Source organism: Catharus ustulatus, chromosome Z (genome assembly GCF_009819885.2).
Source record: "Catharus ustulatus isolate bCatUst1 chromosome Z, bCatUst1.pri.v2, whole genome shotgun sequence".
NCBI classification, from domain to species: Eukaryota; Metazoa; Chordata; class Aves; order Passeriformes; family Turdidae; genus Catharus; species Catharus ustulatus.
Window position 1 is genome coordinate 16,328,991 of NC_046262.2, and position 15,432 is coordinate 16,344,422.

Below are 15,432 nucleotides of genomic sequence, written 5' to 3' on the forward strand. Positions count from 1 at the left end.
ACCACTGGTTAATACAGATGGAGCAGAAACATGGGCATTCTCCAAGAATATCAAGTATCAGTTAAAAGCTGAGCTGTAAAACATGAAAAGATTTATGCACAGAGTACTTCTGGAACCATACCAAATCCTTCAAGGTCTTAGTTTTGTACTTGAAGAAGAAGCCCTTGAGTATTTTAGACATAATAAAAATCAGACTACAGACCCACAAGTTGTGCCAAGTGAATTCTAGTAGGGTCTTAGAATCAGATAGGAAAAAATGGAGACTATGAAAATGAACAACAAAGTCATCAAGGTGAAAGACATGTTGGAGACTGTGAATAAGCAAGTGTAAGAAAAAAACCACAAATGTAAACTACTACTAATCTACAGTGCAATGTAAACTATTAAGACTGTAGTAAGTGCTGACAATGATAAATATTCACTTAGAAGCTATATGAACACATTTCCATGCAGTGCATAATGCAGTGTAATAACAACAGAGAACACCACAGAAACATGAAACATCTCTCTTACAATATTGATGCTGTCATACTATTCCTTTAATGGAAGAAAATTAGACATGCTTTTGGCTATTTGAAGTTAGTCTTGCATTATGTGTTCCTCTCTTGTGTAACAGATTAGAGATCCTTCTCACCTAACAAGCAAAATAAAACTGTTCATACCCTCGTTAAGAGGGGAAGAAAAAATTCCATGAGAAATGAGTTCTTTGTAAATTATTGTCACACTTCATAGAAGACTACCTGCCTTTGAAACTATTTGAAAAACTTTGGTTCCTCTTCTTCAGCTCTGACCTTTGGGACAAAATATGTTTCCACTGGTTGGGGGTTTCTGCAGGAATAACACAACCCCCAGAAGGGAGAAGAATTTTGTTTTCCTGATATTTTTAATTTTTGTTGCCTTCTCAAAGCCTCATTTTTCAAAGTCTTTAAACTACTCTTTAATCACAAATACTTCCATCATATTCCATTGGATTACTGGTGTACTTATTCTATATCACGTATTCTAAAACAAGTTGCTGAAACTGAGTTAGGAGGGACAGTTCAAAATTACAAATTATGTTTAATTTATAGCACTAGGAAAAAATCCTTCCTCAGCATCCTGTGACATCTTAGAAAGACATAAATTATGCAAGCCAACTACATTCTTTGAACTAATTTGACCTTTTTCTTTTAGGCATAACTATGGGCAATGATTTTGTATACTATTACAATCCACTGAAACTAATAATACTTGTTTTTCTCACATTAAAATAGCCTCATATCTTAACTACTTCTGGGCCTGAGTGAGCTTTACCTAGAGATTCCTATTTAACACAGAATTGCTCCTTACTACTAATGTATGAAACTTAAAACTCCAAGAAGAGAATTTAGCAGCATGTTATTAATATCGCTTAAACAACTGCTCATAAAGCAACATTAACTGTAAAAGGGAGGGTTTGCGGTTTTTTTGTAACTTGACATTCCAAAAGAGATAGTTGTCTGTAAGTCTGCAGTGTATTTTACTTTCTCAAATGTGTTCAAATAAATAAGAAATGCTAGCCAAGTTCAGCAATTCATCTTTTCTAATGTTTTCCTTTTGACATTGCCTGATGCAGGATATATAAGATGTCAACACAAACACAAACTAATGAACCATAATATTAAGAATAATTTGGAAAAAAATTAGGAATAACTCTTCATCAAAAAAGTTTCTTTTTATTCTTAGGAAGTGCTATTCTCCAACATGATATGCAGCCCCCACATATATAACAAATCCTTCATAAATTTCATATAGGCTTGAATCTATTTTAGTCCAAAAGAAAATCTTTAGTTCCCCAGCTTCTTCCTCTGATGTAATATATTTAATCACAAAAAACCCCCATCAAACAAACAAACAAAAACCCACAAAAACAAACAAAAAATCCTTCATTATGATTTGAAAGCCAGCTCAACTCTTTCATGTGCCTTTAGTTGAAGTATAGTGACGGAGGGAATACAAAGATTTGGTTGTTTGGTTTCAATTTTTTTTTTTTTTTTTTGAAAATACAGCAGTCTGTCTGTACTAGGTAGGTGGAATATATTACTAAAAAGGGTATTAAAAAAACCCAGCTTTATAACCCAGAGGGTTGCTGACTGTTGTGGATTACCACCCAGCACCCAGCCTTCCAACTCTGTAATAAACTACAACATCAACTCTGCATGCTGTTGGCTCTAGTACACTAGGTTATGAACCCTATTTTGGAAAAACAGTAGTAGTAACACAACTGACTGGCAAAAAATGAAATGACAGTTTTTCCATAAACTCAGTCTTCTTTTAGTTTGGATGCCATTTCCATTTCCTCTAATTTTATGCATAAAACCTTTGACTGGAAAAAATGTGTCTTGTCTTTTAAACTGGCACCAACCAAGCTAAAATTCTCATTCAGCAGAAGTTACTCATGTGTTTGATTTCATCAGCTTTGAGTAGTCTGACTGAGGATCTTTGCTCTTAAAACCAGCTTTTAAATTGTGCAGTTTTCTAAAATTTCCACAGATCTACAAGGAGCACCCCAAGTGTTTTCATGAAATTAAGACAGAAGTTGGGAGGTGCAATAAGCTATTATAGTGCTTATTAAAAGCTGCAGTTTATTAGTCTCAAAGAAACTTGCCAAAATTCTGCTAACTTCCACTTAACAAATCCTTTGCTCCAAATCAAGGAAATCACAGGGGATTTTTCTAGAAGCATCAAAATTTCCAAATCCTCATATTTTGGCTTTCCTTTTTCCTGCCTGAGGGACTATGGGTTCTCTTATATATTGTCTTATAAACAATAAAATTATTTTTCACCAGATCCAATGTGGGAATTCATACACTGCTGAAGGGGTGCCACTCCACTTGAGCATCAATCTGCTAAACTCAGAAAGTCCTGCAAAACTGCTCCTTTCCTGGTGTGCAACAAACCCTGAAAATCCCGGCTCACGAGCCTGAATCTGGCTGATTATTACCTTTGCTATTTATTCAGTAATTTATTTGTGAAGTCTTTTTGGGGGCAGGGAGAGTAGGAAGGCATGCCATGCAAACGTTCGATAGATGAGGGCAAAGGCAGCTGTCTGGTATTTCCTCTACGCAGCAAAGCACAGGAGGACTCAAAGACTCGAGAAAATCGCCCACTGTCTGAAGAGTTACTGCGTCTCCCAGCCGCCGAGGATGGGGAGGGGGTGGCTGGCTTCCTCTTGCGGGCAAATGACCGGCCGTAAGAGTGCGTTTTTAAGGGGTGATGTCAGAGAAATTACACTCGAGCAGTCAAACACACCCCCGTACCTCAACGATGTGTTTCTCCTGTAGATAAGGCGAGAGAGGTGGCTGTGCAGCACACCCAGCTCACTCCTGCCCTACTGGGACGGGGGCTGGCCGGCAGGAGACACTTATTAATTATGAGCGGGGAGATGTCCCTTTAAGGTCTGCTGTGCTCTCCGAGAGTGTTTAGTAGGGGAGATTTGGCTTTATTTGTACATCCTAACGCTGGGCTAATTCAACGGGGAGGTTTCCAAAACTCAGAGACCTTTAGAGGTGTGAGTGGGGGGAAACTGTGTGTGGTGGGAGGAAGCTAAATTCTTCTTAATGCGAAGAAGCAACGTAAAGACTGGATAACAAACAGGAAATGCCTAACTCGGCTGCGAGGCGGACGGGCGGTGCAGAGCGCTGAGCTCCACCGGCAGCGCAGCTCCGCCGAGCGCGCCGGCGGCCGGACCGCTCCCGACACCGCTGCCCTCCGCCCGGGCTCCCGAGCCCCGGCTCGCAGGACGCCAGGCATGGCTGCCTCCTACTGGATGCTGACAGGTGAGGAAAGCCCTGTTTCTGTCTTGCTTTGAAGACTCGAGTCCCTAAAGCAGCCCCTCTCCCGGCGGGAAGCGGGTGAAGCCGGCAGGGTCTGGCACCCAAGGGACGGCGCCCTCCTGCCCCGATCCCTACCTCGGGAGCGCCCCTGGAGCTGCCCTCCAGCCGCGGGCTCTCAGGGACCTTGCTTCTCTTTGGGAACTTTAATCCCTAAACCAGTTTTAGAATCTGGGGGCAAGGGGTAGTTGCTAGATGAGGATGAATGGCAGAGAAGGCATACTGTAATTGAATGTTGGAAGAAACAAGTTTATTTGTTTTTGTTGGTTTGGTTTTTGGTCGGTTTGGGCGGGTTTTTTTTAATTAGGGTACGTTCTTTGCTTTCCTCTGTTTGGCTTTCAGACTTCTGACTGGTAAAAGGGAAGTGAGGAACCACTCACTCACTTCAGAAAGATGAGTTCATGCAGAGATGGAATATGTAATATTTCCTTTTAGGGGTTCATTGATTGTTAGTGACTTACTCACTTTCCTAGAAAAAATAATGCAGTAATCTTCCAAGTAGCAATCTTCCTAACTAGTCAGTCTGTAGTAAAATTTTGGATCTGAAATCAGGGGAATCCAAGAAGTGGGAAAGAAGCTAAGACAATGCTGGGATTCATGTGCTTGGAAACTTGGACATTGAACTCCCCAGCAGCTCTTGCGCAGGCAAGTAGCACAGAGTGAACCTGAAGTGGTTCCCCCCTGAAACAGGGGAAGAAATCAATTTCATAAGAATTGTCTAAATGCAGGCAGCAGCAAGTGGGGAAAAGGCAAAACTAGAGTTTTCCTCTCTTCCCTCTGTGCTTATTGGGCAAGACAGAATAGATACAGGAAAATGTGAAAATCTGAATATGGCATTTTGGCATGCCATACTTACTTGTTGTTCTTAACTGTCTTCATTATTACTGCAGTGACATACTCCAAAACATGTTTTTGTTTGTGTTCCTTCAAAGAAGGACACTGTAAAATAGCAACAATTTATTGTGCCACAACTTCCCTGCAGAGTTGCAGAGTTGCCATTGGTAATGATGACAGATAATTTCCCAGTAATGAAAAAAAGGTTTACTGTCACATAGGAAAACATTTCAAGAGCAAGTGTCATCCAGATTTGCCAGGTGGTTACTTTTTTGATGGTGGTGTCATGGGGGTTTCTTTCTTAAAAGACTGGTAGGAAAGAGAATAGACATAAGAAGAGGCATTACAGATACAAGATAAAGGATTCAAATTGTCTCTGATAAATAAGTAGTCCTATATAAGTCAATATATCCTAAAAATATGGACAAGGGGGTTCTTTCACAAAGAGAAATATAGTGACATTAAAATTAATTTAAAAATAAATTACATGCTGTTCTTCCTTTAAAGAAAATACCAGCAAATAATCTGGCAGGCCCTAGCAGACAAAAAGAACCAAGAGTAAAGGAGGTACATAGAGATTTTGTGTACATTTGTGTATTTATACAGATTTTTGTTCTTTTTTATTTCGGTTCGGTTTGATGCGACTTTTGAGAATCTTGACCACGGAAGGTCTGGCATGCAAACAGACAAAAGTGCACAGAGAATTGAGAAGCCTGATAAGGGCTGAGAAAAATTGTCTGTGACAAAAGACTGAATTAGTTAGGCTTGTTTATCTAGTGGGAGAAACATTAAGGGCAAAATGTTGAACATTTCAAATATATCTTTTTATCCAAGTATTATTGTTGAGGATATTATTCCAGATGTGTTTCTTTGTTTTGTGAGAGCACTCAGTCATGGCTTGCATATGCTGGGTTCCAAAGATACTGATGAATACTTGGTTCACCAAATCCAACCAAAGACAAAATAAAACAATGTAACTGACTATGCAAAAATCTTAGGAAAGGTTCAGAATTTTCTTACTCTTCAGGTAAAGAATTGCTAGGCTACCTTAAAAAAACCCACCTCTGTATAATCTTTTTCACCAGGACTTTTGATTAAATTGGATGAACAGCTATAAGTGATGGCTGAGTTTACTTCAGCTGGCCTCTATGTAAGTGGTTTGACTAGGGATATGCTGAAGTTTTCTCCAGCCCTACATTTCAACAGATGAGGAATGAAGAAGTCAGTCTAAAAGGTTCCATTACCTTTAAAAACTTCTTCACTTAACAGTGTTACACAAAGCTTGTTCCCTCCTGGACTCCTCTCCTTATTGATGATGGTCTTCTTATACTCACCTTTATAACAGAAGAGATAACTAGCTAAAGACAGAACTGTATGCCACAAATGAAGTGGTCTTTGTTCAGAGTATGTAGAGACAGGACAGGTCACAGAACAAAGGCAAAGCATGAAAAGATGTTTTCCCAAGTATGTAGAGACAGGACAAGTCACAGGACAAAGGCAAAGCATGAAAACATGTAGTTTCCCTCTTCATCTGTCTCTCGTATCTTCCTTTGCTCTTGTAACAATAATGTCCAACATTTCTTAGCAGACTTCCCCCTAATTTAGAGATTCTTTCCTATTAGTTTTTCTTATCCAGAATGTGAGCATGTTTGCATGAATTCTAGCTGAAGTGGCTATAATATGAAGGAGATGGGATTTCCTATGAAAATGACCTTTCCTTGTCTAAAATCTGTACATAACCCATCTTCATTAAGAAGTTGACCAAGAATTGAATATATAGGAAAGCATGTCTCAAACATTTTCAGAATAACAACCTTAGATAACCAGCATGGCTCCAAAATCCCTAAGAATATATGGTATCACCATTTTCATTTTATCCTGCACTGTATTTAAAAAGGTCCAAAGATGGAAGCCAAATTGCTGCAATTATTAATACCTATAAAATCATATTTGAAAGGTGATTTATTACAAGAACTCTTAGGTCCTACACATAGTCTCAATCTTTTGCCACGACAGGAGCAGACTATGCAATTTTGAACTTTTATGTTAAAACTGTGTGTAAACACTTGTTTTGTCTCTACCATGGTCAAATTCATCTCTCTCCCTGTCATTAGCAAAATTAGAATGAACTTAGAAACTTAGAAGTTCTTAATTTTTGAGATGTTTCTTAATTTTTTGAGATGTTTTTCTTCTACTGGTCATACTTCAACATACTTAAACAAATAATAATACCCTATATTTACTTTTTACCAGAGTAGGCAAAGCATCATCTCTAGTAAATATTTCTCTTTGTAAGCTGGCCATGGTTCTGCTGATAGTGGATACATCATTGAAGTTTACATTTGCCACTAAATATTTGTGGATCAGTGTTCGTAATTCTATAAATCTTACAACCTGCTGTTTGAGAAAAGGCCCATATCAAAATGTCTCTTTCTGCAGCAGTCAATTTAAGGTTTGAGTGTCAACTTCATTTCAAAGCTGGTCTTTCTCCTTTGGTTGTGGTTTTGTTTGTTTGCTATGAGTTTTTTGCTTTTGGGGTGTGAGGGGTGGGGGTGTGTGCATGTGTGCATGCACATGTGTTATTGTGTGGGGGTTTTTTAATGCAGCAAGTCGCCTATTTTTCTGAATTGAATGTTTATTTTCTACTAGGTGGTATATTGGATGCCAACTTGCAACCTTTATCTAAAATACATTGCATCTACAGGGATGTAAGGCTGCTTGTAAAAATGCAACTGGAATGAATAAGCGCAGAAAAGTTTGTAAATTCACAGCAGTAAAAGAATAAAAAGTAAAATACATTTGAATGTGGAAGTTAAATATGCACAACTATTTTTTCTTGAAAGAATAGCATGAGGTCAACCCTTGCAATTTTATAGTTGCAAAGAACATAAAGAAGAAAAAATTGCCATAAATTCACCATTCAGCATTTATGTAGATAAGTGAAAAGAACTCTAAAAGTTGAATGCACACTCCCTTCTAAAGAAAAGCTGAATGCAGAAGTTCTCTGCCTCTGTTGTTGCATTAAAACATTAATGCAAAATTATTAGTATGTACAAGTTCAAGTTAAATAAACACTTGCACATGTGCTTATGTTATATTCCCTTGGGTGGTCCTGCTTGGCTCTGTGAAACTATTCATGCTAAGAGAGTTAAGCATGTGTACTCACAGGAAGAGAGTCTGAGGTCTGATAAATAAATCCTATTATGTAATATCTGATAAAGTTGTTTTTACACCAGTATCAAGCTTAGGGAAAAGGAATGCACATTACTGGGCCAGATCTGAGTTCACTACTGTCCTGTCACAACTGACTAGAGCTAGATACTTAAGCAAAATTTATAGGTACACCACTATGGGAGATATGGGATTATTTTTGCTCACAGTAGCCTTATATCTCATTAAGTTATTGACTCCAAAGCCTTTCCAAGTCAGCAAATTCCATAAACCACAGTGGGCTTTTTATTAAAAAAAAAAAAAGCTAATAGAAAACAGAAACTTCCTTGTAGCCACCCTCTCATCTGAAAGAAGATGCCCCCATGTTTTTCTGTTACCAGACTCTGTAGTCATTTCAAACTTAATGTTTCTGTTGTAATTGCCCTGACACACTTAGCACAGAACATTAGTGTTCCTACTTTATCAACTTATTTAATCTTTTCTCATGCAAGGTTTTTTTTTTTTCTCTATCCTCTTTTCCTTGTTCTAAGTTTGCAACATTCATTCTTAAATGGAGGTTTTAGTGCCATACACTGTTTCAAAAATAACTTACAGAACTTGGAATCATAGAATTATAGATGTTTAAGGGGTTGTAAAGGTCACTGAAGATCATCTAGTCCCAACCCACCCTGACATGGGCAGGGACAATTCCCATTAGACCAGCTTTCCCAAGGCCATGTCCAATCAGTACCAGGTTTGGGACAACCACAACCTCCCTGGGCAGCCAGGGATTAGACACCTTTCTAGTGTCTAACCACCCTAAAAGAAAAATTTCTTCATATTATGTAACTCTTTCAGTCTGTACCCTTTACTTATTGTCCTGTCACTGCAGTTCCTGATGAAGGAACTCTCCAGCTGCCCTCTTTCCTGTCAGATACTGGAAGGTTGCTATGAGGTCTCACATAACCTTCTCTTCTTCAATATTCCTCCCTTCTTGTATAGTGCTACCAATTTTTCATTATTTCTGGCTTGTTAAATTTGTCTAGGCTGCAAATTCAGCTGTGTAGTGATGGTTCAGGTCCATTTTCTTTTCAGTATCATTGAACTGATACGTGTTTTAGCAAGGCATCTTATTTCTGTATGTGAACATCCAGCTCCGTTTGAAACGTGCCTATCTGCCTCCCTAGCATCTCAGAACTGGAAGGAAGCCGGTCAAGGTTCAGCACTGGCTGAAATGTAACTTACAAACTTAACCAAAACCTTTTAAGCCGGAATTCAGTTTAAGGGCAGCGTCCAAGTACGAGTTCAGGTCTGTTTTTCATTTCCTCGGGAGACGGCCGCCCCGCTCCGCCTCAGGCGGCGGCTGCGGGGGCGGGCACCGCGCTGCCCTTGGCACTCGCTGAACCACGGCTCTGCACCTCTCGCCTCTTCCGCCACCTGTGCTTGTAACTTTCCAAAACTGCTTGGCGTTGGCCGTTTGGCTTTGGTTTGTTTTTTTCCTCTCGTGTTTTGAAACGTGTGGCACGGTGTTAGAAAACTTTAGGAGTCTGGACCGCAACAGTGAAGCGCTGGAGGGAGGGAAAGAACGAACGCGGGGGTGACCCCCTCCCCACTGCCGGCGAGGCAGCAGCCGACTTCCAGTGCTCGCAACACCCGGCAGCAGCACGGCTGCGTCCCACTCCCCCGCCCTCACACCGCCCGGGCACTTTTCCTTCCGCAGGATGGAGCTTCGGGACGCGCCGCCAGCTTCCCCGCGCGCGGCGCCCCGCGCATGCGCCGTGCCTGCGGAGACCGCGCGGGGCGCGCCCCGGCGGCGCCTAGCAGGGAGCGGGGCCTGTGCGCGTGCGCCGTGGGCGCTGCGCGTGCGCGTTGGGGCCGGCGGCGGGCGCTCCTGGAAGGCCGCGCGTCTGTCTGTCCGTGCGTCTGTCCGTCCGTCCGGGAGTGTGCGGTCCCGCCGGCTCCAGCCTTCAGCCTTCCCTCCCAGGGTAGGCCTGCTGCCCGCTGCCACCGCGGCACGGGGGAGGCCGGGGAGCGGCCCGAGGAACCGCCAGGATGAAGCTGGTGAGGAAGGACCTGGAGAAGGATAATGCGGGGCAGGTGACGCTGATCCCTGAGGAGCCTGAGGACATGTGGCACACCTACAACCTGCTGCAGGTGGGTGACAGCCTGCGCGCCTCCACCATCCGCAAGGTTCAGACCGAGTCGTCCACGGGCAGCGTGGGCAGCAACCGCATCCGCACCACCCTCACCTTGTGCGTGGAGACCATCGACTTCGATTCGCAGGCCTGCCAGCTGCGAGTCAAGGGCACGAACATCCAGGAGAACGAGTACGTGAAGATGGGCGCCTACCACACCATCGAGCTGGAGCCCAACCGGCAGTTCACCCTGGCGAAGAAGCAGTGGGACAGCGTGGTGCTGGAGCGCATCGAGCAGGCCTGCGACCCGGCCTGGAGCGCCGATGTGGCGGCTGTGGTCATGCAGGAGGGGTTGGCTCACGTCTGCCTGGTCACCCCCAGCATGACGCTTACTCGTGCCAAAGTGGAGGTGAACATCCCTCGCAAGAGGAAAGGGAACTGTAGTCAGCACGACCGGGCGCTGGAGAGGTTTTACGAGCAGGTAGTGCAAGCCATCCAGAGGCATATCAACTTTGAGGTGGTGAAGTGTGTACTGGTGGCTAGCCCAGGTTTCGTGCGGGAGCAGTTTTGTGACTACATGTTCCAGCAGGCAGTCAAGACTGACAACAAACTTCTGCTGGAGAACAGATCCAAGTTCCTACAGGTAAAGATCTAAGCAGTCTCCAGAGTGGGTAAAAGAGGCTTGAAAGTTGTGTATGATAGTAAAAGGTAGTTAAAAATAAGTCATTAAAGAAAACAGAGTTCTGACTGAGCATCATGAGGGAATTACTTTCATACCAAACAAACTGTAAAGGAGTTACGCATGGTACAGGGATGGTTTCTACCTAGGATACCTTAATGTGGAGTAGAGAAAGTGTTGGATAATTTAAACTCCCTGCAAAGCCATATTTACTTTCCAATTAAGTGTGAAGTGCAAGTTGGAAAATAGTTTGCACTGTTACTCTGTCACACTGGATAGCTTGCATGTTTAATAACAGCTTTCTAAAGATGTTTTTTAAAAGTACCTGGATGTGGTAGAGGTTCGTTAATTTTGTATTACAAAAATTAGCTACAATTTTGTTGTTAATTTTGTAGTACATAGGTAAAGGCTGTGCTTTTTTTTTTCCTTATTTCTTGGTCATCTCATTGATTGAGTGTCTGGGAGTTTAGCCTTATACTGAAGTAAGCATATTTAGAGCCTAAAATAGGTCTTTATGAGGCTACTTGTATAATTTTTGGGTTGGAGTTGGCCTGGGGTGATCTGGGGACAGGGGTAGTGAAGTGAGTCTCAGTGCTTAATGCTCCCAGTACCTAGAAGACCCAATGCACCAAGAACTTTCTTTTTCCATGTGTAACAAAGTGAGAACAGAGATAAGTTTTAAGGTACTTTACAGCCTTGTAACCATAATAATTGCACAGAGTTGATGCTTTTACACTATATGCCTGCAGTGTTGAGGGACCTTCCTTTTCCTGAATACTCTGAAAAAGAGACTTATCTCTTGGTAGTTTCAAGTAACATTGCCTTGGGAACCACTGAGCTCGCATATTTACCCCAGCCTTTGAATAAGAGAGGCAGTTTTCTTGTGCTGCTTGTAAGGCAATTGAAGGGATTTGGTGTAGGCTTTGGCTTGCAGGAGAGATTAAGAAAAGAATCATTTGTGTTTCAAGAAGGAGATAAGTTCCTCAAATAATTATCAAGATTAATATTACGTATCATGGAGGATGTTTGGGATTGATTAATGAAGAAAATGGTCCTTTTTATTCAAAAACACCAAACCTTTGACTTTGTTTTCACTCTAGGTCCACTCTTCCTCAGGACATAAATACGCACTGAAGGAAGCCCTCTGCGACCCAGCTGTAACTAGTCGTCTTTCTGACACTAAGGCAGCTGGTGAGGTGAAAGCCTTAGATGACTTCTATAAAATGCTGCAGCACGAACCTGACCGGGCTTTTTATGGCCTGAAACATGTGGAGAAGGCCAATGAAGCCATGGCCATTGATACCCTGCTGATCAGTGACGAGCTTTTTCGGCATCAGGATGTGGCTACACGTGCCCGATATGTTAAATTGGTAGATAGCGTACGGGAGAACATGGGCACAGTACGCATTTTCTCCAGCCTCCATGTGTCTGGAGAGCAGCTGGGCCAGCTGACAGGGGTGGCAGCTATTCTGCGCTTTCCTGTTGCTGAGCTCTCTGACCAGGAAGATGAATCTAGCTCTGAAGAGGATTGATAACAGTGACTTCATTCCACAGTTTATTTTTCATGTCATGTTGAAATGACATTTAAGGTCCTCCCAACCTGAATACTGTGTGTGGATGTACCATGATGTGTAATTAAAAAGTTTTCATAGTAAACATATACATACATTTATATAGTTTTACTCAGCACACTACTTGATATCTGATCTATGGTAATAATTATTGGTATGCTGTGCTGAGCTGACTGTTTTTGCAGTTCTGGACCACCAGCAGTACAAGAAACTAATATGTCTCCCCAGTGCTGCTTAGTCTGTATTTTAAAGCAGACTACTATCTTAGTGAAATGTGTAGATAAAAAGTAATAAACTAACAGGGAGAAATTCATGTTAGACTATTTCTGTTTAAGTTCTTGAAAAGAGTATTGCAAAATAAACATAAACTTTTTGGAAGATCTGTCAAAACTGCTTGGTCTTCATAAGAGCTCCCTATTCTTCATAAGGTGTGTCAAAGGAATGAGGTCAATATCATCTCTTAGGACTTTGTGTGGTGATGTAAGTAACCACTTAAATATTTTTGTGAAACACTTGAAATAGTCTTTCAGCAGTCAGATCCTTTTAAGTTAACATTTCTTGGCTAACATGATGGTAGATGCAGGACAAATGGTGAATCTCAGTACAAGCATTTAGTTATCTTTGCGTGCTGTTACCTTGGGAGATTGTTCTGAAGACTAAAGAGGTGTCATTAACTGTATTCTGCTAAATTGGCATTATTTAGCACCAGTTTTGAGAAAATACAGGGAAAAAACTTAGAAAATCAGGACTCTAGTTTCCACAATGAATCTTTTGATAGCAAATAGTTTCGGTAAATTCATAATCTGGTATTCTGTTTGCATATATCTTTAAAAACAAGCATAAACTGTGATACAGAAATGAAGATGACAAAATTATAAATCAAACTTCAGCTCAAAGTAGTGGCAACTGTAAAAGTTAAAAGTACCTTTTCAATTATTTGATCAGTTCAAAGTAGTGAGAGCCCAAAAGGTTTTTGTTTCTTCACTGGGCAGTATATCATAACTTGAGGAAGCAAAAACTGGCTTCAGATTCAGATGTAACCCATGGTTGTATTGTTTCAAACAAAAATTTGATGGTGTTGCTTGTGTGTGTAAATAGGCATTACTTTTTTAAACATGATGGAAGGTGACAGAAGAATTCTGTATTATGGAGAGGGTCGTAAGAATGGAACATTAAAAAACAAAACCATTGAAACTCCTAGTCTGGGTAGAATAATTTAAAGAAAAAAATATTTAGGGTAGTCCCCTATGTTCATGGGTGCCAATCCTTTGAATTTAATACTATCTACTGATAGCTGAAATATCAGTCTAAACCTGATAGACAAGTACTTTTGAATTATAGCCATCTCCCCTTTTCTGTATGATCCACAGAGTCTAAGTTCTTGAACAGAACTTACATTAGGGCTGTAACACTTCGATTCTTCTTTTGTTGAAGACAGCAAGCCCATTGTGACACTTGTTTACAGTCAGCTTGCATACCTAAATTATGTTACTTGAGCTTCAAATGGTGTTGGGTGCCACAAGTCATAGAATGCTCAGGCTTTCTTTAGCAGTTAAGACTGCTTAATTTATTATTTTTTAATTCGCCTATGTTTATTATACACTCGTTTAGCTAGAAAGCACCTTGATTCCTGTTATATCTTATTTAGTGTAAAGAAAAACATAGAAAGCAGAAGAAATTGACCAGGAAATATTAATTATATACAGCAAATTAGGACCTGAAAAAAACTCCTATCTAAATAAGTCATTATTTTCTCCAAGCTTATATAACATTGGATGGTATAGTTGTATATTCTCTTTAAGTAATGCCAATTTGTTGCAGCTGTACACAAATGACATATTCTAATTTGTAGTACACCAGAAATTCTTAGTTTTTCTCAACAAACTCTCTGAGAGACAAATAAAACTGTTCTTTGGTTGTGGGATGGGTTGCTATTTTATCAGACCAGATTGGTTGCAATTATTCCATTGTAAACCAGAAGTTATAAAGGGTTTTTGCTGTGTACTACAATGATTACAATGGTGATTTTGTGTTTTGTGCCTGTAGTTACCATCAAGGAAAAGAAGTAGCCATTTTGTTGCATTTTTTTTTGTTTAATCTGCTGAGGAAATGTGACAGTAGTGATTCTTTTGATTCTTTGCATTATTTACACTTAGAATTAAAACTCTGCCATGACTTTATATTTTGTGTATTTTTGTTTTTTTAGCTTTGCTCTCATGTTGTTACATTTCAGAAAGAAATACACATGGAGTTGCCCAAAGTATGGAAGGAAAAGGATTTTTTTTTTTTTAATTTTTTTTTTTCTTTTTTTTTTTTTAGTTGTGGGGAAGCATTTTTGTTGTAAAATAAATATACAATCACTATGTATACAAATGTATCCTGTTTCAGGAAACAGCTTAAGGGCTTGGTATTGAAAGTGGGCTGTGTTCAGTAGTTGCAGATGCTTGACCTGGCCAAGTTCCAAGGTTGCTAGTATCTTCCACATTTCAAGGAATTTTGATTAGTTGAAAAGTCCCTATTGACAAAGTTGCTTGCTCAATGCAGACCTTAGTTTGTTTGTATAGATAACACTTGCACAGAAGAGGCATGCTATCAGCAGATCAAAGGAGTGAGGAGTGAGTGCTAGAGCCATGGGAAAATATTTTTTGTGTCTGTTGTTTGGAGCTAAACAGACGTGAACTAAAAAAATGCATTTTGGTTTAGGATTATATTCTGACATAATTCTGTGAATTAATAATGTGGTTTAGCTTCCGGTTTTTCAGTGTTCAAAATTAATGAAGACACATTTAGGACTTCCTAAAGCTTGTTACATTTGGTGGGAAGAAGGCTTTAAAAGGTATGAAATTAGGTTGGTCATGAACCCTGCTGTGCTATACAGTGATTCAAATAAATTTATTAATTTATTCATTTGCCTCTCTTGCAAATTTGTATTTTGGAGTAGGCCCCAGTTTGTCAGTTTTGTCACCTTTGGCATTTAAATCCACTTATATAAGTTTTTTGTGGTTGTTAATCAGCTAAAACTTGATACAAAATGCAAGGTCACTACCAGCTAGAGACCAAAATAATCCTACTAATTACAAGGCAAAAGATAAATCCTTCAGTAAAATTGTAAAGCATTTAACAGTATTTGATTAGGGAATTCCTCATCTTCCTTTGTCTTTACCCCTATATCAGTAAAATGTTAGTAATAAATTAGCTTTGAACCACCAGTG

General features: G+C 40.3%; 2 protein-coding genes across 2 annotated transcripts in view; both read left to right on the forward strand.

Moving 5' to 3' along the window:
- Nucleotides 1-3,263: 3,263 nt before the first annotated feature.
- ITGA1 (integrin subunit alpha 1) overlaps nt 3,264-15,432 on the forward strand; it is a 72,002-nt gene continuing 59,833 nt past the window's right edge. The window contains exon 1 of the mRNA XM_033085099.2: nt 3,264-3,797. Within this exon, the coding sequence (XP_032940990.1) occupies nt 3,770-3,797 (28 nt within the window). The 5' untranslated portion in view covers nt 3,264-3,769. The remainder of the gene's footprint in view (nt 3,798-15,432) is intronic.
- On the forward strand, nt 9,693-14,400 carry PELO (pelota mRNA surveillance and ribosome rescue factor). Its single transcript, XM_033085100.1, has 2 exons — nt 9,693-10,613; nt 11,750-14,400. Exons 1-2 carry the CDS (start codon nt 9,888-9,890, stop codon nt 12,179-12,181), a joined length of 1,158 nt encoding a protein of 385 aa, XP_032940991.1. The 5' UTR covers nt 9,693-9,887; the 3' UTR covers nt 12,182-14,400.